This window comes from Chroicocephalus ridibundus, chromosome 5, assembly GCF_963924245.1.
Source record: "Chroicocephalus ridibundus chromosome 5, bChrRid1.1, whole genome shotgun sequence".
Taxonomy (NCBI): Eukaryota; Metazoa; Chordata; class Aves; order Charadriiformes; family Laridae; genus Chroicocephalus; species Chroicocephalus ridibundus.
In genome coordinates this window covers 80,801,561-80,829,318 of record NC_086288.1, presented here as the reverse complement: position 1 = coordinate 80,829,318, position 27,758 = coordinate 80,801,561, and the positions used below count along the sequence as shown (strand labels likewise).

At 42.4% G+C, this 27,758-nt stretch overlaps 1 protein-coding gene across 3 annotated transcripts; it reads right to left on the bottom strand.

Moving 5' to 3' along the window:
- Window positions 1-12: 12 nt before the first annotated feature.
- AGA (aspartylglucosaminidase) lies at window positions 13-24,320 on the bottom strand. 3 transcript variants are annotated; one of them, XM_063337135.1, is made up of 11 exons: window positions 24,122-24,320; window positions 22,448-22,601; window positions 21,688-21,800; window positions 17,932-18,044; window positions 15,824-15,938; window positions 13,684-13,759; window positions 12,755-12,862; window positions 10,480-10,613; window positions 9,562-9,627; window positions 255-4,441; window positions 13-102 (listed from the first exon to the last, which is right to left on the bottom strand). In XM_063337135.1, the coding sequence occupies exons 1-10, from the start codon at window positions 24,273-24,275 to the stop codon at window positions 4,431-4,433; spliced, it is 1,044 nt and encodes a 347-aa protein (XP_063193205.1). In that variant the 5' UTR covers window positions 24,276-24,320; the 3' UTR covers window positions 13-102; window positions 255-4,430. The 3 variants fall into 3 exon arrangements, with proteins under 3 accessions (XP_063193205.1, XP_063193203.1, XP_063193204.1); XM_063337133.1 differs by lacking the exons at window positions 13-102; window positions 255-4,441 and adding an exon at window positions 5,969-6,394; XM_063337134.1 differs by lacking the exons at window positions 13-102; window positions 255-4,441 and having other exon boundaries at window positions 7,137-9,627.
- Window positions 24,321-27,758: the final 3,438 nt, after the last annotated feature.

Here is a 27,758-nt window from a genome sequence, read left to right as displayed (position 1 = left end):
TTTTAATGCTACCTTGATGCGTTATTTCCTCAGAGCTTTAAACACGGCCAGGGCCTGTGACCTTCGAGTGTTGCCATAGGGGACTGCGTGACCTTGCTACATCTGGAAAACAGAGACAAAAAAAACTGTCCTAAAATCAACAACGTGACTCTGCGCTTTTCTTAATTACATATTTTAAATCTTAACATTTTATTCGAGTTCCTACTGAACTTTCCCCCCCCCAAGTCGACGCGTACCGCAAAATCAAATCACACCTCGGAGGCGGCTGTGACTCCGTTGACGTTTAATGGCTCGTGTTGCGGGGAATCGGCTGCGAGGGCTAGAAAGGATAACAAAGCGTAGGTGAGGAGGGGGGAACTGCCTCTCCCAAACAGTCGCTGGCATTTCCAGCCCTCACGAAAGCCCCTCCAAACAGCTTTTAAAAACCCGCAGCCCTTTGTACAGTGCAGAGTCGGTACCTCAACCCGTACCCGCCCCGTGCTGGTGCCGCCAGGCTCTGAGGGAACAGGCCCTCCCCGTTGAGGGGCTGGGGGCAGGCAACAGCAAAAACGCCTTCCAGTAAAGCCAACTTCTAAACACTCTTGTGTTTTTCTATTTTTACTCTTAATTACAAATTACTCTTTGTAATTTTTAGGGAGCTTTTTTAGGCATTAACATTACAAAGTTATAATGTGACTCCTACCAGAGACCCGTCTTTAACCTTAAGGAGAAAACAGTTTTTCTGTTTCTACACCCCACCAGGCCAACCTCACGGAGCTCGCCCACCGCAGCTGAGGGGCTACCTGAAACCATTCTTGGAGGATCAAATCAAGGGCACCCAAGTTACCTCCAGGGCCCCCGCATCCTGTGAGGGCGGTGAGCCCCTGGCCCAGGTTGCCCAGAGAAGCTGTGGCTGCCCCATCCCTGGAGGGGTTCAAGGCCAGGCTGGACGGGGCTTGGAGCAACCTGGGCTGGTGGGAGGTGTCCCTGCCCAGGGCAGGGGGTGGCACCGGAGGGGCTTTAAGGTCCCTTCAACCCAAACCATTCTGTGATTCTAGAAAAGCTTTCTACTCTGCAACATCCAGGAAACAATATTTTCAGTGGATGTGAACGGCGTTCCCTAACTTACCCACTTTCAATAAAGATAAAAATTAGGAATAAGTTGATTTTAAATCCAGTGGCGTCAGTTGGGTGAAGCTCTCACTGTCCTGGCTCGCTGGGGACGAGCAGCCTTGAGCCGGCTGCTGGCGGAGCCCATGGAGAAGGAGCAGGACTTTGCTGCCCAGCGCCATCCTTCTTCCGAGGGAAAAAAAAATCCCGACCTCAGTTACAAGTTTTCCATCAGTAATTTCTTCAATCAAGCAGCCTGAGCAATCCGTAAACACAGAGTGGATATAATCACCCGGGCTGTCATTAAAAGCTTCGGCTCCATCCGCGGGGCCTGCCGGCTGATTGTCACCCGAGACCTGGCAATTAACGCAATGACTAGTATTTTTGACAAAATAGCTGAGAGTGGCTTGATTAATAGTGCTGTCTCGGGAATGGCCTTTTCTGGTATTTATTACCACCAAAAGTGTGGTTCGAAGAGACTTTACAGCAGACAGAGCTGAAGGGGTACAGGTAAGATCAGCTTTATCCGCCTTCTGGAGATTTCAGGAACAAACCTCAAGTGGCTCGATTTTTTCACGTGCTTCGTGTATTGATATAACCATAAATTTTCACCTTTTTAAGAAGGTTCATCCGTCTCATGCAACGATTGGGAGGCTTTAACCTGAATTTGAAATTAGCGCGTACAAGGTAACACCCAAACCGCGATTGTGCAGAGCCGGCAGGGGGGAAAAAAAAGAGGTTTTTGGAATTGCAGGTGATGATTGTTAGCAAGGGCTGCGTTGGGAACCGCAGGACCTTCTGACCACGCTCCAACGAGCATCGCACAGCGAGAGGGGATTGCGCCATGAAGTTTTGGGTCAGTAACCAAACGGCTTTTTTTCCCCCCCCTCCTTTTGTGCCTGCTACAGTTTCAGGGATTTATTTCCCCCACCTGAATTCCACCTTCTGTTTTGTCCCAGAACTTCTTCCTACCTCCTATTTTAACCCGTAACTACATAATTCCTGTTCTACTTTGTCAAAGCCAGTTGTAATTAGCAAAATCTACATCGCTGAAACTTCTGGAGCTGCCGTAGTATCCGCGTACCCGCGTAGCTTTATGGCATCCCGTGGAATTCTTACTTCTTTTGCCTTCCGACTCCTTTTGAGTGGTTGCGTGGCTCTGCCAGAGAGATGAACGTCTCTAAGGTACCTCCGAAACCTCCTCTCCTTACTGCAAACTTGCTGCGTGTTGGGGCTGCTGCTCCCAGCACCCGGTACCGGATTAACCCGCTTGTAGTCGTCCCGAGTAATTTATGGGGAAAACACAATCAGTCACCTTTTCTTAATTAGATAATCCAATGCTATGAAAACCCAACTTTGAGAAGTTGTGCTGCTCTAATGGTGAATCCTTCTGTTTTGTTCCACTTGGAGCCCGTTCGTGTTGTCGAGAAAAGCATTTGCTGAAAGGCTGCTCTTACACGAAGGCAGTTATTTTGCACTTGGGAAGCCCGGTCCTGTTAGACTTTTTTAGACTGATTAAAAATAAGCCCATCCTGGTTTTCTGCAGATGAAGTGAGGTGTCACACGAGGCATGGCAGGTGTTGCCAGGGGAAGCTGTAGGGGACTGCAGTCCTGCACTTCGGAGAGGAGCTGAGAAGCGGCAAATGCGGTGCCAACAACACGAGCCCATATATTTCTTGTATTTCTCCTTTTTATAGGAGAATAAGGAGGAAAAGATTCTTCAGCCTCAGAGTTCTGGAATAATCAGGCAGGTTGTTATTCGAACACAGATTTTCCTGTTGCACATATAATCGCGCGGTCGTTAGGTCAAGCGAGTGCAACAAGCCACAGGCTCACGACCTCGCTCCAGGCACCTGCTGAGCAGCTTTCGGCCTGTCGGCAGCCGCCTCGGGTCAGGCCCTGGGGCTAGAAGAGTGAGAACGACCCCAGCTTGAGGAGCTTCCCAGCACGAGGAGTTACTGGTTTAGGCATCCCCACTAACAGAAAGACGCACGGGAGGTTTGGGATACCCAGAGAGTCAGAAAACAGCACCTCAGGTGAAGCACTGAGGTCCCCAGAAGGTTTAAAACATCAGACTCCCGAGTCCCTTTTGGATCTCCTCAAGAAAGGGCACCTTTTCCCTTTCCGAGCACGGAGCGCTCTAATCTTTGCACACGGAGAGCGAAGGCTTCGGTAGCTCTGTATTGTTCCGTGATTTTGTTATTCACCGTGAGAAACGCTTTAGAGGCACTTAGGTGAGATGGTCTATTGTACCACCAGATTGCCTCAGCTTCTAGCACGCACCCGACGTTCTGCCCAAATGCTACGCCCGGGAAAATCACCGCTACAAAGTAGAGCATAATGGTTACGTAGGACGCTGATTGGCCTACCATGAAGACTGGCCAAAGGTACATAAATGACAATTATAAACAACGGCTGGAATATTTCATCTGGCATCTGCATGTACGTTTGTCACAGTGAGGCACGACATTATGGTTAGAGAAGTACAACTTTATGCACCATCAAACTTCTATTCTCAACTCTGAAAGAGACTCGATTTTTCAAATTAAGTTGCAGGGCTGCAGCTCTGTCCTTGAAGGTGACCGGAGATGTTACCTTGGCTCCGCTGAGCGTGCGGCACTTGTCTCTTGCCTAAACCTCCTGGTTCAGTCCCCAGACATCCCCGTGACACGGCCCCCCGGGAGCCCGACACGCAGCCTGCCCCAACCCCAGCGGCTGCGAACACAAAGCTCATCTCGCAGCGACTTTCAATTAACCAGCCAGTGAAGGAGCCCGAGTGCACGGCACTCACGCTTCCCCAACGCGTCCTGGGAACAGCGGTTGCTCTGGAGTCTGGGCTCTAAGTTGTAAAGCCTCCTCGGCCAGAAAAAATTCAAATTCACATTTTAACAAAGAGGCAGCCATCAGAAAAAGGCTGCACGGAGGCTCTGCGCTTTCCCGTCCTGACGAAGGGAAACCTGTGGTGGATAATTAAATATTTACGTGACAGAAGAGAAAATACGGGGAACACGACAGCAGCCTGCTGATGAGAATGCTCCCTCAAGTAGCGAGTCCTGGATTCAAATCCACATTTCCCATGTCTTTTACCCAATTTTATGGAGGAGAAACAGTAGGATGGGCATCTAGCTTGAGGGCTGAATCGTGAAAGCCGTGAAGAAGACAGTCACCTTCCTTCAGTCTGCAGGAATATTCAGAAGAGTCTGCTTCTGCCGATCGAAGTCCGTGCCGTCACCGGCTGGGTAAGGCCCTGTGCTCCTCAGCGCCCTCCCGCGCGTCCCGGCGGTCAGCCTGGCGCTGCCGCCAGCAGCTGGGTGGCTGCACGCTGAATGAGAGCAGCCGGCCTACTCGCCCTCTGAAAAAAAGAAGGAAAAAAAAAAAAAGTATTAATTTTTCAGCCAGACCAAGAAGCTGATCCGTTTTGTGGAGCCGCGCAACCACCGCAGCCAATTGCGCAGCTGAAGAGAGAACGCAAACCGGAGGACGCGGGTAGAACCACCCCTTGCGGGGCAGCAAAGTCCTTCTCCAGAGAAAGGCAAAGCTCAAAACATAACCCGGTCCCCAGCACTGCGCTATAGGCTGTACGTTCTCTGTTCAGTAAACTTGTTTTTCGTGGATTTTCCGACCCCCGCTGCAACGCTGTAGCGCCAACGCGCACCCCTCGCCTGCCCGTGCTGGAACCCAACGGTGACGGCCAGCAACGGGACGCAGGGGGCAGGGACAAGCAGCTCCCCAGAAGTCGCGTAAAGGCCGTTAACGTCCTTAAGCCCAGGCGGCAAAGCGATCTTACCCCCTAAAAACCCATTTCGGGGGCTAGAGCTTTCACGACGCTGTAACACAAACGGTCGGAAGTCCTGCTGAGGAGTGAGACTGCAGGAGTTTTCACGTCCACAGAGTCCTAAGAAGGGGTACCGGCTGAATTCAACACTTCGTTAACTCCGCAGCTCCTCCGTCGTCATTTATTTTCTACTTTATACCATACAAATTAGGCTACAGTAACCACCAAGTTAGCAAAACACGCCCGACTCCATACGAATTAGACTTGTTTATAATTCTTCTTACATTCACTCTTCTAATCTATGATGCTTTACTTCGTTGATTACTTTAAGTCCTTCAGAAAAAAAATAAAGAATTAAATACGTAACAAAAGTAGGAAACTTATCAGTTCTGCGCTGCTCCTCAGCGGTCGGGAAACGTGCGGCAGATAAAAATGCTAATTCATGGGAGGTTTCAGAATTTCTGAGTTAAGAAGCAATCGGCACCACTGCTGTGTTTACCCTGTGAAGGGACGATAGAGCCTCTCCACTTTAGCCAGTATTACTCCTAGATTCCACCTGAAAGACCAACCTTGAATTCTCTGCAAATCTGAATTATCCCTGATTGAGGCAGTTTGGGATGAAAGGAGGTATTTCGGTGGTAACCTACAAACAGCGGAACGAGAGGGAAGGTTTCTTCGATAAGCACGTACAAACATCGCCAGGGTCGTACCCATTGTTTGATTAGAGAACAATCCCGCGGCACGTACAGACACGGCACCGTTGGGTTCATTAGTCAGAGCACTGAGCTCCGACTCTTCTCTGTCCACACGGAGGAGGCGGTAATTTGGTGAGAGGTTTTCAGAAACAGAACGAAGCCGGCTACGCAGACGCTAGGGAACTTAAAACGCAGCTGGACTTTAAAAACCCCCCGCAACTTTACGGACAGGATGCATCCAACTGGACCACTGACTCGCAAATACTCATCTCCTGTAGACGTTTTTTCTGTGTTTTGTAATAAAAGTCTGAGAGTAAAAATTTAAAAATACAAAATTCCTTGAAATCAGAAACAGTAAAATTTTTATCTCCCTCCCCCCCCCCCAACCACAGCAGAAACTGTCGTAGAGCTTTTGCTTACTTTTGGGAAGGATTTGGACTTGTACAAAGCTTTCTTAAGAAACCTCATGTGTCTGCTGAGCAGAAGAGAACCGCACTACTACTAACAACCTTTAAAGAAACATTTTTAAGACAAAATATTAAGCGCATTGGTTGTTTTTTTTTTTTAATTCAGAATTCCCTCCGTAACATCAGAATGGTACATTTATAAATATTGTCGTTTAATATATTGTCAAATTAATAATATAGCAACGTAATTTACACAACCTAACCCTTTAATTTATAACTCATTCAGCATGACAAAGCAACTTACATTATGAAACCGCACGTGTAAGTCTGTCTGTCTCAGGGAGACGAGCAATTTTGGCCTCACGTACGGAGGAGCGGACCGTGCAAGTGAACGAGAAGCGTAACTTGGTGACTCCAGGTACTGCTACCTTCAAAGTAACAAGAATTGGGATTTCATTAATCCGTTTGTGCTTGACTGCCTGAGTCAGCTGACCATACAGCGGCCGTGGCAGAAGGGACGTAGGTAGGAGAGGTAGAAAACTCATCTGTGGAATAATTACTAAATTGGCCAAGAATACAAAAGTACAGCGTTGTCCACACGTTAAGGAAAAGTATGAAATCAAGAGGTAGAAATCAAGTATGAAATCAAGTATGAATACTTGATTTCATTCAAGTATGAAATCTGAGGTAGAAAACAGCCGCGGCTGGCACACAAAGAACGCAACACCTGCGGCTCCCTGTACAAGGCTGCTGGCGAAGCTCCTGAGGTACGGGACGGACGGTAATTATTCCGTGGCCTTGCCTTATGCAGATACAGGAACAAGATGGTACCATGAGACAGATAAGCTGCCTCACTAGCTTACTGTGGAACAGATAAGCTGCCTACTCGTTACCCTGAGACAACATTTTGTCAGATCTTGATGAAATGCTGTCCTTTGTGCGAACTTTGCTCATTATAATGTCATTATAATACCAAAACACACCTCCCTCCCGAAGGCTACCCGCCTCCAAGGTGCGACCACTCCTTCTTGAGTCTGCGCCCTGAATTTCTCGTAAACTATACCTTTAATTGTGAACCGAGAGAATTTTACACCAATCATGATAAAAGTATGTACGACTAAAGTCACTCAAACTCCACATTGAAGATAACAAATAGTATAAAAATAGCCCGAGAGAGGGGGGATATCAGGGAAGACACCATCGCAAACCAGTCGAGAAGAACTCCGTCACCGACTTGTGGGACCAGCCGACGGGCTGAGCCTCTCTTCCCCCCCATAGGGACGCCTTTGGGTAAGACTTCGATTATACCGAGGGTCTCCTCGGGGAACTTCGAAATCTCTCTAGAGAACCTCTCTCCTGCATTTATAGCCAGGCTGTATCGTTTCCAACTTTGTCACGCATTTTGTATATTTAACGATATCTTTATTTGCACGTGCTTTGCAGACAGTGTATTTATCACCGGCAATCCTAAGAACCTGTATATCCTTTGTTAAAATAAACTGCACTGTTTAAGTAGCCGGTTGTTTCGGTTTCTCACTGAAGGCGACCAAAGACTGGAGAGTGGCCGTGCTAGTTCAGGAGCACGACTAGACTGAAGGTGCAGCCCACTATTAGTGTATCCAAACCGTAATAGTTTCGTACATATTAAATGCGACTGGACTGATAGTGCTGAATTGGGCATCACTCAGAATTTAAACCCAGCCGCACCTGGCCTCCCACCTCGGTGAGGAGTGTTAGAACGCAAGGGGGGTTTATCTCTGCCAAAACCGCTTCGTCCCTTTTCACCCAACACTCATCTTAAACCACCACAGGTATATTCAGTAAGAGCTCCTTCGAGTAAAGCTTGTGAACTCTGTGCTACAAGATGCTCTAATGGTCCAGTGAGAGGCGAGTCACTAAATAAATGACTTGGCTGATGAAATTCAGCAGCAGGCCATTAAAGATGGCAAAAAGCTTGGACGTTTTTTCCAGCTTTTAAAGTTACCAACTCAGAACATAAGGCAACAATCATTCTAAGGCACAGTACACAAGCATTTACAAAACCTTATAAATGATACATTAAAGAAGGTGTGTTTTTATTACCCAATGATTTTATTCAATTAGACAAAGAATATTTCAAGCGTTTATGACAAGACATGCTCGTTTTACTCGCTTGCCCTTGTCAACTTTTCCTGGCTCACGTTTAGCAAAGATTCAATCAAAAGCAAGCCACGAAGTTAAGAAAACGATCAAACAGATCTTCAAATGCCTGTGGAACAATCCTCAGTTCTATTACAAATGAATCCTGGCATCTCTAGACACAGAAAGAGAGAGACAAACCCAGCTGTAGGTAACCGTCATGGTCTCAGTATGCAACTGCTCCTCTAAAGGGCAAGCGTCCGGGCTATTAGTGACACGGAAATCACTGTGACTAAGACTCGTAGCTTAACTTCCACTACAAAGAAAGGTGACAGGAAGATTTCCACCTGTCTTCACATCCAGTTAGAGTCAACGTAACGCTCCTGAAAGGCTCATACCACCAGGGATGTTTGGATGTCCTCTCTGGTCAAACGTATTCTCAGCTGTTGCGAAACAAGTCAGAAAGGCCCCCAAGGAGATGCTGCATATCTCTTAATTAAAGCTTTGAAATCTTCTCCTCTATTCTCCAACCCCTTTTCCTTGCTCGTCAGCATTTGCATGCAACTTTCTTTTCAAAAACCCAGACTAAATCTTAGTAAGACAATTAAATAGTCTCAAAATAAGGCTCACCTGTAAAGGCAGAGCCCCTCCCGCTCCCTGCCCTGTATTCCAGATTTCTGCCCCAAATACCTTTTTAAATGGCAAAGTGATGGCCCAGTTCAATGTTTACAATTCATCACTTTTGGTTGCTTAGTTCTTACGAAAACAGACAGACTGTAAGAGCCATTAGACGCTTGGTGTCTTTGCATGCTGTCCACGTTTCCCTTTGAAAGTTATTTTTCCAGTGACCATCTTTCCCCAAAAAGCAGGTGAAACTTGGCATTACTTGGAAGTAAACACACAACAGATAACTTCTTCTGGTATTTAAAACCACAGTTTGATTGTCGGGTTTGCAAAAGTTTAAAAATTGAGTTGGGATGTAAGGTAATGCCTACTAAATTCATGACTTACGAGACTTCAGTAGTGAAGCACAACGATTTCAGCCACTTAGATGTAGGTTTTTAAACAGAGATGAATCGCCGATGCCAAATGTGAGTGTGTCAGCACTAACCGTAATTTTGCAACTACGTTCACTTCCCTCAAACTACATAGAGTCAGTTTTTAAAACATCGCTCTAGATTATAGTACCAGTCTGCAATCAGTTAGAAATGTTACCAAAATAATTACCTCAGGAAGCTAGAGATGAGCTTAGCTGCACTACACAAAGCCGTAATAATGTAGAAGATATTAAAAACAGTGAAGTAGTAGCTGCACCATCAACATACCTTTGTGCTTTTATTACTATGCAACAGTGAATATGAACAACCAATTTAAAAAGTAACACCCGGGGAACCTTAGAGCTTTCCTCCTCTTAAGTTTAGATGTTAACAGGACAAAAGAAATTAAATGCAATCTACTACTTGCTCAGTCGGCTGACCTAGCAAAGGGCTGGAAACCATGAAGTGAAACTGAGTGAATCCTGGAATTCTATTACATGCAGCACCTAGGAAAGAAAGAAAGAAAGAAAAAAAAGAAGTATAATTTGCTAAATTTAGGATTAGTGTCTTTGTCATTGTACTTTATCATTTAAAGTCCCGGTTACTAATTCTACTACAATGGCGTAATTATTCTTTTACAATCTGTTGAACCCAAGACATCTTGAAAGTATTTAATTTTTAAGTAAAAAACACAGTGCCATTGACTGCTGTAGTGCAATTAATGCCTTTATAATACAATCCAAAACAGTAATGTTAAGTTAGGAAAATCTCTCGTTCTCTCGCAGTCCTGATTAACTTAATGAGTTCCTCCAACACTAATCTCTTAAACACAGAACTATGGGAAACAAGAGATCAAAGAACAGCAATAAGCAGTCTAACTAAATAAGCCATGTTGATTAGCAAATTGTATTTCCTACTGATCTGAGAGTTCACTAATGAGATGCCTGGCACAAAGACTGATCTCGCATTGCTTTGAAGCTACGCTTAACATTCACATTCTCCCTGCCTTATGCCGTATCTAGGGGAAGCATAAGCATTCTTTTTTTAAACCTTCAAATTAATCATACACAGTCCAGGAAAACACATGAAGGTTGTAAATATTTTTGATTTTTACTGAGACTTGCATAAATTTCGTGAAAGTCGAAGACATCAAAATGCAGAGGAAAAATTAAAATATCTCAAGTCCACACTAGGACGGAGTTGCCCTGCTAAACCAGCATTTGATATTCTGAATGGCCAGTACTGCTGTGGTATTCAAAGAATAATTAAAGACTTCTGCTTTAAAATCCACCTTCGGGTTTATACTTCTGTGACCTGGCGAGGGTCAACAAACTTTATCTGTTGAGTAAAATACGTACCATAACTTCCAGTTGTATTGGCACATATAATGGCACCAAAGAACCTTGGAGCGTACTTCTGGATCCTGGAAATAACTTTCTGACAGGCTACTGTTGGGTCTGTTCCCATCCTCATATACTCCACCGCTTGATAACTACAAAAAAAACCAACCCCGCACCCAGACAGTTAGCCGCGGTCAGGTTCTATATTCTAAAATGCCATTGAGAAACCTAGATTCCTTTAAATAATGAAAACGCATGATAAATAACCTTTAGCCATACTTCACATTCGTAATTATTACTCAAGTTCTACATCAAAAGTAATTAGAAACAGGACTAAAAGGGACCGCAGTGTGTCATCTATGACATCTCTTATGCTAAGGCAGGACCAAGCCTGGGATAAGTAATCATTTGCAGTGAAAGAGGCTAAGCAACAGCTCAGTTCAAGAACTACAAAGCAGTTAAAAGAGTTAGTGGCTTTTATTTTTTATTGCATGATTTAAGTTTGTCATTAAAAGTTTTTACTAGTTTTCAGAAAGGCCAATGTCAAGATAATTTTTTGAAGAAAATTGACCTCTGATATTACATTACTGATAAATTACTGATTTCAGTAAGCATTAAAAAAAAAATCTTTCAAAAAACCTCAAGTTTCTGAAAACCTCAAAATTGACAGTTTTTCTTTACTTCATGAATACGAAGGTACAATGTTTTGATCAAGACTCTGAGCCCCTTTCAAATTTTTTGCAAGCCACTTTTAAAAAAAATTCTTAGTCTAAATGAAAGAGTAATCAAAATGAACTTCCTTTGTAGCCACAGTATCATTAGACAAATGACTACGTGGGCATTGCCTGAGATGAATCAGTTGCATTTCCAAAATGTCCTCAGTGGCAATAAATTTACTTTCGTTGTTATTTTCTTTCAGAACCTGAAGATTAAAAGATAACGCATAACTTACAAGCAAACACCACCAGATTTTGTTTTGATGAAAGGTGCATATACCAAGACCAACTCTTCTCACACTAAGACTCATTCTACAGAGAGCATTAACTATAAATGGTACCAAAGTACCACAGAAGAGAACTTTCCTTGCATTTTGAGACGTCCTGTTATCTTTGATTTATTCTAACAATCAAATATGTTCACATTATCTAAAGACAACTATCTGAATATAAAGCTATATTTCACAGGGGTCTCTTCACTAGCCAAAAACTCAGTAAGATGTTACCATCTCAAAGAAGGCAGTTGGAAAATATTATCAATTTTGCAGTTTATTTGACGCTTCCTTCACTTCTGGGAGGTCAATTTTATGCTTTGTATTCATGCGAGAATATCTAAATAACCTGGAATTAGGAAAGATCTGTATCTACAAGGAACCTGTGATTAACCAGCTAGTCTGAGTTGTTTTCTAAAATCCACTGGTGCCAACACAAAGTGTTTTAAGCATTACAGCCAAATCCTTCAGGCTGCTAAACTGTAATGTGAGCTTTTATTGATTAACCTCATAGCAGAGCTCAGCTCACTACTACTCTTGGTATCTGATACCTCAGGATAATTCATGAAGTTGTCAACCGCCTTGTATTTCAAGACTGGCTTGGAACAGCTTGAAACTCATTGAGGACGTTTGTAAATATGCAGCAGCTAGTGGGAATTCATAAGTGCCCAGAGTTTCAAGAAAAGCACTCTAGTAATCTGAAGGCCACAGCTATATATTCCTTCAAGCATCGGTGCCCGTTACGTTCAGCACGGGCTTCCAAACTTATTCCTGCTGAGAGCGACCCACCAGGATGACTGTCAAGACTCAGCGGTAAGAACAGCCTATTTTACACAGGTGATGCAACGACAACAGCACTACACCACCTCTTCCAGTTTGAGATGCAATTACATAGGATTGTCACAGTGACACCTCTCCACCCTCCTGACTAATCCCAGACCCACCCCTCATCCTTTCTACAATTTATAACACCTATTTCCCACACAACAGAACACTTTGGAGGAGAAAAAGCTAATCAGTTCTGTTAAAAAGCATCCAGGTTGGGAATACACTCGGTACCTGGTCCCTGTTCGCTCACAGCTTGGCAGTGTTAAGGGATCTGTCACCAAGATACTGAAGAAGTCACTTCTTTTAATACAGATCATAAGGCTGACTCGATTCTGCTGCTGTTCTTTCCCCTTCCCTTCCTTCCTTTACTCCCACTTCAGCAGCCAGTAAATTAGACTGCCTTTTTAATCAATTACTTCATTTGCTGAGTTCACATTTTGCTAGGGGAAGCGAGCAAAGTCTGCCCTAAGGACAAACCTGGGTAAGAAGCGCATCATGATGTCACCGTCCCCAGTGGCCGCAGCTCCTCCGGCTGTACTATCTGCGTAGGATCCTGCTCCAGCTATCGGAGAATCTCCTACACGGCTGTAGTGAACAACAGGAAAAAAAAAAAAACAAACTGAAAAAGTAGAAACTGTAGAAATTTACTAATTCCAGCGTGACTGCATTAATGTAATATCTCTTGGCTTGATACTGGCACTTTCTTATGACTTGGGCCCACTTTTAACTTTGTTGACTGTACTGCATCCAGGTGGGTCAGTGTTAACCCCAGAGACCAGCACAGGTAATGAGGTCACCCCACCGCAGTCAGAAGTCTTGTCTTAAAACTACTGATTAAAGCGATCTGTGATAACCTGCCTGACCTGCGGCTTAATCCACCTCCAATGCACAAATATTTGTTATTAGACTGTTAGGGCAGTAAGGTTTAGCCAGCAGGCAACACTAAGCAGCTGGCGACATTACTACATTCAATAACTTGTTGCTAAATCCAGAAGTTGCCCAACTTGGTTGACAGACAGGATTCCTAACTGGGTAGAAAAAAAATCTTAAAGACAAAATACAGGCCTGGGGCTCTGATTTTATGTACATTTCTTTGGAGATTGTCCACCCCTCCAAAGTGCTTATTTGTCTCTGGTGCCTCGCCTTACAAGTTGCCTCACAACTGTGCCAGTCATTTGTGTCTCTGGAGGGCGAATAAAGCAAACTGAAAACCAAACATTTCCTCCACCAAACACAAATCACCTTGCAGCTGAATCAGTTTCTCAGTATTAGGATTTACGGCAGTGCCCAGAAATAAGCAAGGTCATTTTGTGATCATTGCAGTCTAAAACATACAACCTTTACATAAGCTTAACATAGGAAGTGAGGTGGGAAGAACGCTTTTTTGTAAAACCAGAGATACTAACCCTGGGATTTTGTGGATTGCACCATTAGTAGATGTCCCAGAAGCAACGGTTCCGCTCGCACCAATTACAACCATACCTAAAATTTTCAACAGAGATGAAACATGTTCAGAAACACTCCTAAGAAATTTATCAAATTGGCACTCCGGTTATCAAACAGAACCTCAATACCCAGACTGTTCAAGTTACCAATATCCTGAAATACAGAAAAGTCATACTCTTAAAGAAAACATGTTCTTTTTAAAACACATTTGGAGAAGTTCTGCATGTATTACAAGAGCTCAAAAAGGAATCTAAACCAGTGAGTGCTACGCTGTTCAGAGCTGTACATTACTGCTGCCCAAGCAGCCACTGTCTCTGATACACACCTACGTTAACCAGTGGAGAACAAGTACCTGGTGTCACCACACCCTGCACCAGCAGAATGACAAAGTTTGGAAATTATCAATGGTGCCTGAAGGAGATTAAAAAAAAAAAAAAAAAAGAGTCAGTGGGATGAGCTTAAATTTGGCAGAAGGTGACACACTGCCTACCAAAGTAATAAGAATTACACAACAGGCAATCAAACATGCAGATGAGCCTACCCCTTGCTAATTCTGTGCTGGTAAGGAAGCCGCTGCCTCACATTAGAGAAGCCCAGATTGCCATTGGAACAGGATCCGCGATCAGCTGCTTCTCCATGGGGCAAGACTGCACTTCTTTAAGGGGGCAGAAATTGCTGCTGGCATCAAACTCCCGGACAAAGTGAGAGCCAAGAAGCAGAATTCAAGGAGCTGAACTGTGGTTCTCTGACCTCACTAAGCAATACCTCCTTCTCATGGAAAAGTTTCCTGACCAGTAGAAGCTAAAAGCATAGAGGCACCGACTCTATGGCCACTATTAGCCCCTGCGAAAGGACTGGAAGGGCATCAGTTCCTACCAACTTCATAAATGATAAATTTCTGAATGAAGACTCTTCTCACAATGTGTTAGTCAAGGAGACATTTAGAATCATAGGATTGTCTACGTTGGAAGGGACCTTTCAGATCATCTAGTCCAACCATCAGCCAATTCATCTATAAAACAGTGGGATGGGAGAACTTGCAGTACAAATGTAAGCACCGTCATTTACTACCATAGAGCTTAAAACTACTTAATGACACATCAATTCCTGAAGTGTATTTAGCACACTCCTCTCTCATCCTGACACTCCACAATTTCTGAGTTTTCTAGCACATACTGAAGACCGTATATCCCAGAAATGAAAGCTACCTACCAACTGAAGAATTTGTTACGTTGCCTGACTTCTGTAGAACATTAATTGGTTATTAGTAGGGTGGACTGGAAGCAAAGAAGAAAGATTCACACTTGAAACAACTTGTTAATTCTTGGTATTGCGAATACTGTCAGGCAAAAAGCTCTGAGTTGCTAAACTGAGAAAAAGCCAGAATAAACCAAAAAGTGCAAGTTTCAAAACTACGAAGTATAAAGCTTTGAAAGACATGAATCTGTAACCGCTTCAGTCCTTTGTCTGATCTGCTCATTAATCAGCTTACAGGCTTAGCAATTAGCAGTCCTCAATCAGTAAGCTCTTAGAAGTTTTTGGGACTACTACTGCTAACCTGTTTTAAGCATAAGAGTTTCTATAAAAATATATTGATTTAGTCAAAAGCCGGAGCAGAAGAAAAATGAAAGCAAACTTTATAAGTTTAAGGACTGTTCAACAAACATTGCTTTTGGCTGGCAACAGGACTAACTGTTTACTCATTTCTTGCACCACCGCAAAGTCTTTTAAGTTGACCCAACAGCTTCAGGGGAGACTTGACCTAAGTTAATCATAATCAAGATAAAAATAATTATCTTTAACCTTGATCAGTTTTCTAAGCATCCATAGCTGCCTCAGCAATTATGGGAGGGAAAAGCAGCAGGGTAATGAACAAACAGCTAAGGGTAAAAAATGAAGCAAGTGGCTGTGCAGCCAGTGCACTGGAAAAACAAAAACAAATCCCACTTTTAGGCACTACATAAGTAACAGAATCTCGAAACCACTATAAATAGGAAATAATGCCTATTATGAAATACTTTGCTTTAAACTCAGTATGATGTACTTTGTAGGAGAATGAGAAAAAAATAAATCAGAATCAGAGTTACCAAAAGTTGTTACCAATAGTATCATGATTATGAACACTTCTTTGTGAGATGGTCTCTTCTTCTTTACAAGTCACTTTTTCAGGCCGTTTGTATGGTCCACAGGATTTTGAAGAGTCTGGTACCACATTCTGCAATTATTTTGTCATTTGCATGAATAATAATATCATTATTCATTACACATAAATTTAAAAATACTACAATCAATACCTATAATCTACTAAACACGCATCAGATGCCCAATGCTTAAATTATACAGCTGTACCGAAATCCCGCAAGTTGTTTCACTTGAAGAATAAAGACTGACTTCTGGTATTATACGTTTAGAAGTTTTTCCTACTTCGAATTAAAGATTTTCCTTTGCTCAACTGACTGGTCAAAAAAAAAAAAAAAAAAAAAAGCTCATTCTTCAGCAAATGAGGAAAATTTTCAAGCTAAAAAAAAACTACCAGATGAACTGAGCTTGTTTTACTAATGTGGAATCAAGGTATAATTGTCAAGTCAGTATCAGTGTACAAACACGTAGAAATTTGCAACACCAACCCCAAAATAAAAAACCAACTTCACCACAATAGGCAAGTTTAACAGACAGTTGCACCAATCCAATGTGTTCAGAGGTCTGCAGAAAGCCTCTCTTAACTATTTAAGAACCTTAATTGCTACTGTTAAGATTTTCTTTCAGAAATTTATACGTGCATCAAAAAAATACACACACTGCTTGTTTAGTTTGAGAAGTCCTGTCCAAATTTCTGTCCTGTTTCCTGTCCTGTCCAAAGCAAGGCGTTTGACACAGTCTCCCACAGCATCCTCATAGGGAAGCTTAGGAAGAGTGGACTTGATGAATGGACAGTGGGGTGGATAGATAACTGGCTGAAAGACAGAGCTCAGAGGGTAGTGACTAGGGGCACAGAGTCTAGTTGGAGGTTAGTGATGAATGGTGCTCCCCAGGGGTCAGTACTGGGTCCAGTCCTCTTCATTATATTCATCAGTGACCTGGACGAGGGGACAGAGTGCACCCTCAGCAAGTTTGCCGATGACACAAAGCTGGGGGGGTGGCCGACACACCGGAAGGCTGTGCCGCCATCCAGAGAGACCTGACAGGCTGGAGAGTTGGGCAAAGAGGAACCTTATGAAATTCAACAAGGGCCAGTGTAGGGTGCTGCACCTGGGGAGGAATAACCCCCTGCCCCAGGACAGGTTGGGGGTGACCTGCTGGAGAGCAGCTCGGTAGAAAGAGACCTGGGAGTCCTGGTGGACAACGGGATGACCATAAGCCAGCAATGTGCCCTTGTGGCCAAGAAGGCCAGTGGCATCCTGGGGGGCATCAAGAAGAGTGTGGCCAGCAGGTCAAGGGAGGTCATCCTCCCCCTCTACTCTGCCTTGGTGAGGCCGCATCTGGAGCACTGTGTCCAGTCCTGGGCTCCTCGGTTCAAGAGGGACAGGGAACTGCTGGAGAGGGTGCAGCAAAGGGCTACCAAGATGATGAGGGGACTGGAACACCTCTCTTATGAAGAAAGGCTGAGGGATTTGGGTCTCTTCAGTCTGGAAAAAAGACGACTGAGGGGGAATCTTATCAATGCTTATCAATACTTAAAGGGTGGGTGACCGGAGGATGGGGCCAGGCTCTTCTCAGTGGTGCCCCATGACAGGACAAGAGGTAATGGGCACAAACTTGAGCATAGGAAGTTCCTCTCAACATGAGGAGGAACTTCTTTACTTTGAGGGTGGTAGAGCCCTGGCACAGGCTGCTCAGAGAGGTGGTGGAGTCTCCGTCTCTGGAGACATTCCAAACCCGCCTGGATGCGTTCCTGTGCCACCTGCTCCGGGTGACCCTGTTCTGGCAGGGGGTTGGACTAGATGATCTCCAGATGTCCCTTCCAACCCTATGATTCTATGAAATTTAAAGCTAAAATAAAATGTAATTCCCACGCCAAAATGCTACTGCAGCAAGGTCAAAACCAGCAGGACCTAAGAAATAAGAGCTAGACCCGTACTATAGCCAAGTCTACCAAATGCTTGGTAATTCCAAGTTCAACTTCAAAGCAAGCTGAAAGGCAGAGGCAATGCCGCATTACAGACTTCCTAACCCTCCCCACCCCCTTCACCACCACCACAGCACCGTACCTTCCAGTAGTTTGGCTGACAGCTTTGATTAAGCCACTTGGAATACACAGAGAGAGAATTCTGGGTAGTTAAATCTTCATACGGGAACCCCATTCTTACAGCAAACAGGGAGGCTTGAAAAGCAAAACCAAAACCAAACGCATTAATTTATTCACATTTTAATATATTTTATGATAATGCCTTCATGTAATGTTATCTAGAAATCAAGAATTTCTACATTCTCTATGGAAATGAGAAATATCTCTTCAGGGAGCGGTATCAGCCATCACAGTGATGCACAACTGCAGTAACAAACTCTCCCTTCACTGGCAATATCAAATTTCCTCAATTCACTATAACTATGTTAACACGTGTAAGTTTTCCCATTGAAAGAGAAACAAATTAAACTCTGTTAATCAACTGGACACAAATAACCTGGAGCAAGAGTGTCCCGGGCTGTCTGTGTGTCAGAAATATTTAAATAAATAATAAAATATTTAAATAAATGATACAATAATAAATAAATACAAAAATGATAGTGTAATAGCTAGTTTATTTATGAAATGTAATTAACATAGCGGCACAACATTTGCCACTAAAACACTGATACTTGCAGAAATCAATCCATCAGTCACATCATAGTACACTTATTCCTTTAAAAGTGACCGTTTCCTTGCTTTGAAAATTAATATAGTATGTATCAAGGAAGCAAAAGAAATACCAACAAGCAATGAAAGAATGCTGCACTTCTAAGAATGGCTTTTATAGTCAGGGAAAGGGAAAAGAAAAGATCAACTGTTCTTTCATCTTTTAGTTGTAGATACCTTTAACATTACCTAGTAACAGATACTGTAGCTAGATTCCGAAGCTTGAATTTATATTACCAATCCTTGATAATAATGTCACTATAACACACAGCTGAACAAGCTTCACCAGTCCAAGCATTTAGAATGGCCTTCAATTATTTCTGGACCTCTCTTCTGTGTTTTTCTCAAAAACTGACACAATTAAAGTTTCTTTGCACTCAGAGGAAAAGACGACTGACAGCTTCAATTAAACAGATATTTATTTTCCCATTTCTAGAACAGACAGGCAGTGATTTTTTTGTAGTTTTTTTTTTTCTTTTTAAGGTAAGAATGTGCTTGTACATGTTTGTTAGTCATTCTTTCATGACTTTTGAAGCCTTGTTTCCATTCCAGGAAGCAGAGTTCATCACTTTTACTCTCTGAACTTTTTACTTGAGTTACTGGCCTATGAATTGCTAGGACAAAAAGGGAAAAGGTCAGGCACACATGAAACTTTACTATCTGTTGGAGACAAATCTGAAAATTTCTTGGTGGATAATAACCAAAATAATTCCTTTTTTTCCTCACTTGTAATCATTCTGCACTGAAATGTCCCTCACCAGACTCACTTCTACATAGTATACATGGCCTTTAGTGCTGGTTTTCTAAGACCTGTATAAAAATATCTGAAGGGAGGGTGTAAAGAAGATCAAGCCAGGCCCTTTTCAGTGGTGCCCACTGACAGGACAGGAGGCAATGGGCACAGAGTGAGTCGCAGGACACACTTTTGCACTCTGAGGGTGACCGAGTTGCCCAGAGGCTGTGGAGTCTCCCTCCTTAGAGACATTCAAAAGCCATCAGACACAGCCCTGGGCAACCAGCTCTAGGTGGCCCTACTTGAACAGGGGGGTTGAACCAGAAGACATCAAGTCCCTGCCACCCTCAACCACTGCGTGATTCTGTTCTACATCCTCTCCCTTAAGTTCTCTTTGTACCAAATGTTTTAAAATACCTGTACTTCAATCTTTTGAGTCAAAGTAAACAGAACTGTGAAGGCTATTCAGGAGTCATGGCACTCTAACAGATGCCGTCAGTGTTTTTAACACTGAAAACAAAAATTTCATGTTACTTTCATTAAAACTTTACTGCCAAGAACAATGTACTGGTCACACATTTAAAAATGATCAACTAAACAAAATTAATGCATGCCACAGCTTGCCTTCTCCTCTCTAGTGCCAACCACTCATAGAAATGAAATTTTAGGAGACAAGCAGACCTTCCTGGATTATATCACTAAATATATTCAAATAAAAGTGCAGTTTAGTTATTGGGAAAAGAATAAGGAGTAACTTCAGCAATTTTGCAGCTTGAATAAAAAAAGCCTGCAGAGATTATATATATTTATATGAAAAGGTTTTACTATTCTAGCTAGCTTTTTCTGGTGAAAATGTAAATATTTTTACTCAGAAATAAACTGTCGTTTCTCTCACATACTGATTTGAATATTCAAATGTATTCTTCTGAAGCTATAGCTCTATTTTATCGATCTTCACCTGGTAAAGACAACTACAGTTTCCTTTATCCAATATTTTCTTACTTGCACAGAAAATACATTCCTTCACAAGAAATATTATTCTTTCTCAATTGCTCCACTGCTTTGATTCATTCACTAACATTTATCACCATCTCCAATTTTTACTCATATTTTTACTTCAGCTTTCCTGTCTTGCTTTTGTCACTACTACTACGCAGTTTCTTTTGAGGAAGTTCTCACTGACAGCCAGGACTCAGCGTAACAGCCTTGTCCACGTGACTGCATTATGCAAAGAGCTATCTTCTTAGGCTGGAAAATATACTTTAAATCAGCACTTTAATCATTCTATTTCTTCATCTTCTCTGCTCATTCTACCGATCAAAAGTTAAAAATATTTTGATAACTACCAATGACAGGGAAAGGAGTACTATGAGCATTTCTTCCTCCTCTATTTAACACCTGACGAATTTCTTTTTCGGCATCGCCTGTGAAATCTCTCTTACCAAACCCTCTTGTAACCCAATCACGGCCAACTGCTTGAATTAAACAGAAATCTGCAAATCCATCTCTCTCTTTTCAGACCTTCTGTCAAACACTGCCTTCACCTCCCTCTATTGCCCTACTCTACTCCATCAAAAAACTGCTGTTGGACTTATTTTTCTATCATTCTGTACACATTAATTCCTTTAAGAATCTTTTAATCTTTTCTTACCCATTTCAAAGCACTTGCCTCACCCTTAATGCTCAGAATTCAATTTCCACACTTATCTCCACATTTCTTTCAGAGCAGGCACATATGTTTTAGAAGTCCTTAACCGTGAGCCAAATAACCTTCCGCACACTATTCATATACTTCCCTGGAATGTACATCTCTTTTGAAACCAGTATTATTCTAACACCAGCAGCTTGTATTTTATAAGCTCAACTATTCCTCCAGTTTGCTCTTTTGTTGTGCCTAAGAGTCGAGCCCCCAATGTAATTTTTCACATGCAAGTTCTCACTAATATTTTTAAACTATGAAAGACAGTAATCGTGTTCAATATATACTAAAATAGAAAAATTTAATTGTGTCTATTAATTCTGTCACTCCTTAGAAAAAGTTACTCCATGGTTTTAGATTAAATGTTTACATCTAACAGCTTCTATAGTGTCTTGTATCAAATCATTCCTTTGACATTAGTGGTACCAGCAAAGCCTTGGGATTACAAATTAATATTTGCTGTTAAATTGGGGGAAAGACCATAAAACTGTATTTTCCTTTTCATGTGCAAATAACAGACTAAAACCTAATTCATATACAGGTAATAAGACAGTAAACACTTCTGAATGATTTGACTAGATTCATTTGATTGTCAGGGAATCCTTCCACCTATATTACCAAGATTAATATATAGCAATTTTTACAGGAAGCATTTTAAGAAGAAGATATGACTTGGAAACAGTTAAAGGAATAATTACCTGACTCTCCCACTAGTAATGTATGCTTAGTGTATTCAATGACCTTTCGTGCTACACCAATTGCGTTTTTTACCCGTCTGAGATCCGCAACTGCCCCAACTTCCATACTGTTGCTGAAAACAAGAAATATTTAAAACTTATTAAAAATGCAAGAATAACTACACTTTTTATTACACAAAATCTCTTCTCATTTAAATTAGAAAGTTTGCTCCTTTAACATATTGCTTTAATTGTTCTATGCCATAGACAGATGTTATCACACTAGTAGGGAAAAGCTTCATATATAAACTGTTTCCTTTCACAGGCATGGGGATCTTGCTCAAGCAACAGTAACTCCATGCACACTAATATTTTCAGTAGAGTAACTATTTTGTTTGATAAACTCGTAACATGAGCCACGCACTTGCAATTACCTTTTAATCAGGACAGATCTAAATGGTAAATAAAGTACAGAAGACAACTGCCCCAGAAGTGAAATATTTATGAAATTAATGTAAAGGGAAAGCTTACAATGCTGCAAAGCATCTGCTTTGCAACTGTTACATCTAGAGCTTGATTACTGCACTACATGTAAAGATTCAATAAGAAACATGCTTAGCTACTCTGCCACCAATTAGATAAGCATTTTTCCTAGTTGCACAAGTTAACGTATAACTTGTCCCATAGTCAGCCCTAAACCAACAAGATCTCTGTAACAATCCTTCATTAAAGTGTGCTAAAAATCACAGGGATCATTCTTTTCTCCATGTGGTTTTCTTACCCATCCATAATCATTGCGTCCAGTGTTGTTTCTCCACTTTCATCTGGGCTTCCTCCGTACCCCACGCTCCCATCGCATTGGTCAATCTCGCACTGGCCACAGCCTCTCTCAACCGCATCCAGCTCAGAACCTCCCAACTGCAACACTCTCCAGGCTGGAATCAACACAAATAATTAAATGTCACCAGTGAAAAAAGTCTCTGCGACTGCTTTAAAGAATGTTTTAAAGATAGACACGACGAAAATGCACTATATAAGTGGATAAAAAAAGTAAACCATAACTTATAGGTAAAATAAAGTCTAAATATAAATATATTCAAAAGAAGGTAAATCATTACTTTTCTAAATACTGTTCTGCTTGGTGTTTCTGATTGAGAAATTAAGCTTTTTTCTGACTGGGAAGATGTTATTTACTAACAATCATCACAATTTCTATATATTAAATAAACTCCCCTGCTCAGAACCAACCATTACTTTACCACTGCTTATTTAAAGCCTTTTACAGGGAGGGAGAAGGAGAAGCAAAACATTTTTCGCAAAAAAAAAAAAAAAAAAAAAAAAAGTTATAACAAGGAGCCCTCAAAAGCCTGAGCTCGCTGCCACTGAGGGCTGTGGTCCTGCTCCCTCCTCCCTGCGCTGGCTCTGGTGCTCCATCCCCTGACAGACCCAGACCAGGGCAGCAGCGGCTGCAGCCTACAGCCCAGTGCTTTTTGGCAGAATTAAACCATTACATCGTCCCAACCATCTCAAGAAGCTTCATCTTCACAAATGCTGCATGCAACTGCATGAGACCGCCCGCACCAAGGCAAAAAGCAAGACTTAATACCAGCATCCACTCCACATACGTTTGTCTTTATTACAAGCTTCGGTGAGGAGTACTGCTCCAACTCCTATTACCTTTACTGCTGCGAGCAGCCTTAACACAAGCCTTCAAAATCTGCAAAGCAAGGGCCTTGCCGTTTTCATGGCTGTATTTCACTTCTTACCTATGCAAAGCTTTACAGGTAACCCATTTCACTAATAAGGCTTCTGTCATATGGCGTTATTTCGAACACGACAGTGGTAAAATAGCCAAGAGTCTTTTAAAAATCATAGAATGGTTTAGGTTGGAAGGGACCTTAAAGATGACCTAGTTCCACCCCTGCCCTGGGCAGGGACACCTCCCACCAGCCCAGGTTGCCCCCAGCCCCGTCCAACCTGGCCTTGAACCCCTCCAGGGATGGGGCAGCCACAGCTTCTCTGGGCACCCTGGGCCAGGGGCTCACCGCCCTCACAGACAAGAATTTCTTCCCAATATCTCATCTAAATCTCCCCTCTTTCAGTTTAAAACCCTTCCCCCTCGTCCTATGGCTCCCCTCCCTGCTCCAGAGTCCCTCCCCAGCCTTCCTGGAGCCCCTTCAGGGACTGGAAGGGGGACCGCTACAACCCAGTCACCAGCGTGCATGCCCACAGGAGACCATAAACCACATAATTAGCAGAAGAACGTTTCTGAGGTGAACCGGGCGGGCGGGGGGGAGCCGTGTGACGGCAGCAGGCTCACAGCCCGCTGCTTCTTACCACACGGCCAGCCCCAAGAGCCGTGTTTTGCCTTGAAGCCGCCGGCCCGGGCCCCGCCGGCCCCTCAGCCGTTGGAGCACCCAGCGGCCCTGCCCCACCCGCTTCCCCGCCGCGGCACCTGTCTCCGCCGCCTTCCTAAACGCCCAGGTGTTGATGACCACGGGCAGGCCGGCGGCCGAGGCGGCTCCCGCCAGCTGCAACGCGACCAGCAGGAGGGGAGCGACCACAACACTCAACCGCCGACCCTCGCCAACCCTCTCGGCCGCCGCCATCGCCACCCCGGCGCATGCGCGGAGGGCCCGGCGCGGCGGAGGGATACGGCCGGCGGCGGTGGTGGGGTGTGGCGGAAGGCGCTGCCCGCGGCGGGGGGCGGTGGTGAGGCTCTCTGAGGGAGCTGCGCGTGGTGAGGAGGAGCCCAGACGCCTTCCAGCAGTGGCCGAGGCCCAGAGCAGGTTAAAATACACTTCATATTTATTATATGTCTGGGTGTATGCGGCAGCAGGGCCGTGGGATGGGAGTACCCCTGGTAAAGCGTGTTCGGAAGCAGTCTGCACATACGTTCATGAAAGTCACACGCATCTTTGTCAACATGTATGTTTCTGTCAAAAGTGCCTTCACAGCGCTTCTGCGAAGGGTGCATTTTGTGCTTTACTATAACGAATAGCTTACAGGACATAAAATCATAAAATGTATAATGAGTAATTTCTTAATTGTGACCCCTATTCAAGCAGCCGCTGATCATCAACCAGTTTCTAAGCAATGTGAAAAAAGGTGGCTTCTACTACCCGAAAAAGTGAATATAAAACATATTTTTTTTTTCCCTCTTTTAGCTCATTCTCATTACTCCGTTTCAATATACGATGGGCCAAACTCAGTTACACTTTCCCAGCAATGTCGCTGGTCTTGTAGTAAGAGGAGATAGTTGGGCCTCCCATGTGACAGGCTCAAGTGTGTAGGTGTTGCATAAATTCTAAGTGTAGCATAAATTGTTAAGCGTGCCCAAGCGGGTTTAAAAAGTCTGAAGCAGTATCATTTTTATTATAACAAAATGATCCACGGACTTTGGAATTAAATGGTTGTCACAAGAGAAACGTATTACCCTTTATTGCAGAAGTCACAAAATAATAAAACACAGTATTGGGTTTGACTTTAGTAATAGCGTGGCCTTGGTTTCAGCCAGTTCCCAAAAGCAAAGCTACAAGTTTTCTGGAAAAACCTATCCTCGGGTAAATATTGTTATCTGATTTATTTCTGACATTACTGGTCTTATTTCTGGCAGGTATATCTGTGTAAAACTGTTAGGGAAAGGAAAAGGGCCAAAATACAGATTCGAATTAATGTTAACTGAAGGAAAACAGAGGAAAATATTTTCAGGAAAGCAATTTAGTAATGAGTGAAAAGGCAAACACAGTCAAGCATGTGCCTAAAATTGACACATTAATGATATTTTTCAAATATTGTTTTCTTTTAGCCAGATAAAATGGACGATTGTGAAAGAAAAACACTTTGATATGGGTGTCATTCAAATAAAAGTATTGACCGTGGTGGTTGCATCTGCAGGCTGAGTCTGCGCAGCTGTGGAGAGAATATTTTGTAGGACTTGAAACCGTAACATTATGCTTTGAGGCCCATGTAGAAGCTCAGTTGGTTTGGTTTTTGTGGTGTGCTTTCTAACTGGCATTCAAATGTGAACGAGTTCCTGCTAGAAATAAATGCCATCATGAATCCATGCTTTCCTGTATACAGTGCTGTTTAATATCATATATTTTTATGCTAAGTGGGAAAAAGCTCACAAAGCAAACCCTGCTCTCAGATACAGTGTGTAAAATCAACAGCAAGGTCAATCAAATTCTGGTTTTCCATGCTGAAAGCTGAGGAGAATTTGACCAGTATCTATCCAAGTCAACTCTGCAAGTCAGTTCTGCTACGCTCATCTGGCTCTCAATTTGCTTTCTGCCTCTGATATAAAGCATTTTAAAATTGGTCTTTGAATTTAAAAAATGTTAGTGTTTTCATAAAAATCAGCTGTTTTTTTATATCACTTCTTCCTATATCAGCAGTGAAAATGCACCTTAAATCTGTTAGTCCCCCAACACTTACTGTTATCCTACAAACTGTAGCTAAGATTAATGGTGATACTGGTAGAGTTTTGTCTCTGCAGCTAAAAAGCAAATCAGTGTTTCCACAAACAGAATTTTTCTTCACATGCATAATATTGAAAGAATATTCTAGAGAAGGGCTTATATGGACAAGGGATTACTGAGAGGATCTACAACAGACAACACTGTGACTGAATGGCACTGAGTAATTAATGAAAAGCACAGGAGGAAATTCACCTCTTTCACTGAGAGTGTCTGTTCCTACAATGGCCAAATTCTGACCTCAATTATATCTGTGTGACCTTATCTAGCACCATCTGTTCGAAAATGCATGCCTAGCTCCTTTTTGCTGTCTCAAATTTTCCGTAAGTGCACTTTGAAATCTAAGTATTGCAGCTATATCTGTATTTGTTTACATTTTTATCTTCATTTTACTTACACTTTCTAATATTAACATACACAAACATACAAAGCAAATCTGAGAATAATTTTCTTAATAAAAATAATCAACTGTTTGATTAGCATTTGCTATGGAAACTTACTTAAGTGTGATTTTTTTTTTTGCACCTAGGATTTTGAATCCATCATGCTTCTAATTAAAATATATTTGTAAATGACCATGTGTTATCATTTTGCGTTTTGAGTAGATTTGTGGAAGCACTGTACTCTCAGTTTTTAAAATTCTTTTTTTTTTTTTTCCCTCTTTCCATCCCTTTCATGGCGTCTTACAATACATATGTTCTCCCATTCACTGAATGACACTGGAAAGGATGAAAAGATTTACTCATGGTGAATGTCTCCATCGTCTGCCTCTTAAATCTGCTAGGAAAGACCCTTATGCCCTCTCTCGTGCTTGAGAAGAGCTATCTATAAACATTTTCAAAGCTACTTAGTTATCCTCACCGGAATCCTCCATAAAACTTGGCATCAGTGTGAGGCCTGTCAAAACGTGTAATGTTTAAATCAGATGATTATCCAGACCTCTGCTTCCCATACTGTTTTCACGTCTTCCCCAACAATCTTTTTCCGTGTGTTACCTGTTCTCTTTTACTCGTACTTTTGGGTATGGGTTGTCGTTTCATTTTAAGTCTGTACAGCGTATAGCACCAGTGTGTCCTAGATTAGCACTCTTTGATCCTTGACAATATGTTAATAAGCATTAATATCAATAATGAGAAAAAATACCAATGCTAATTATAACAACCAAGCAGCTATCAATAATAACTAAACAATAATGGTCATTTTTCCATTGCTAAATCTGCTTTTGTTACCACTTTTTAAATCAGATTGCTAAGTTACAGTAACTTCCCTTCTTACTGTGTAACTTCAAAATAATTATTACATGTCACAGAATAATATGTTCTTACAGTATTATTTTGGCCTATTGTAGCATTCTGTCTCAAAACAAGTTATGTGTAATATATTTCTTGTTTGTAATTGCTATACTGGTCCACTGCAGTAATAATGTTGTCTCATATGGAACATGTAATGGACCACTTTACATTGTTGGAACTGCTTTTTTTATTACAACTCCTTGTAAGTTTATGGAGTCTTCATAAATGTGATCCATGGCAATAATAAAGTAGTTGGACAAATATGGCAAGTTACTGTTTCCTTCCCCCAAGTCTGAAAGTTATCTTGACATTGTTAAATGAG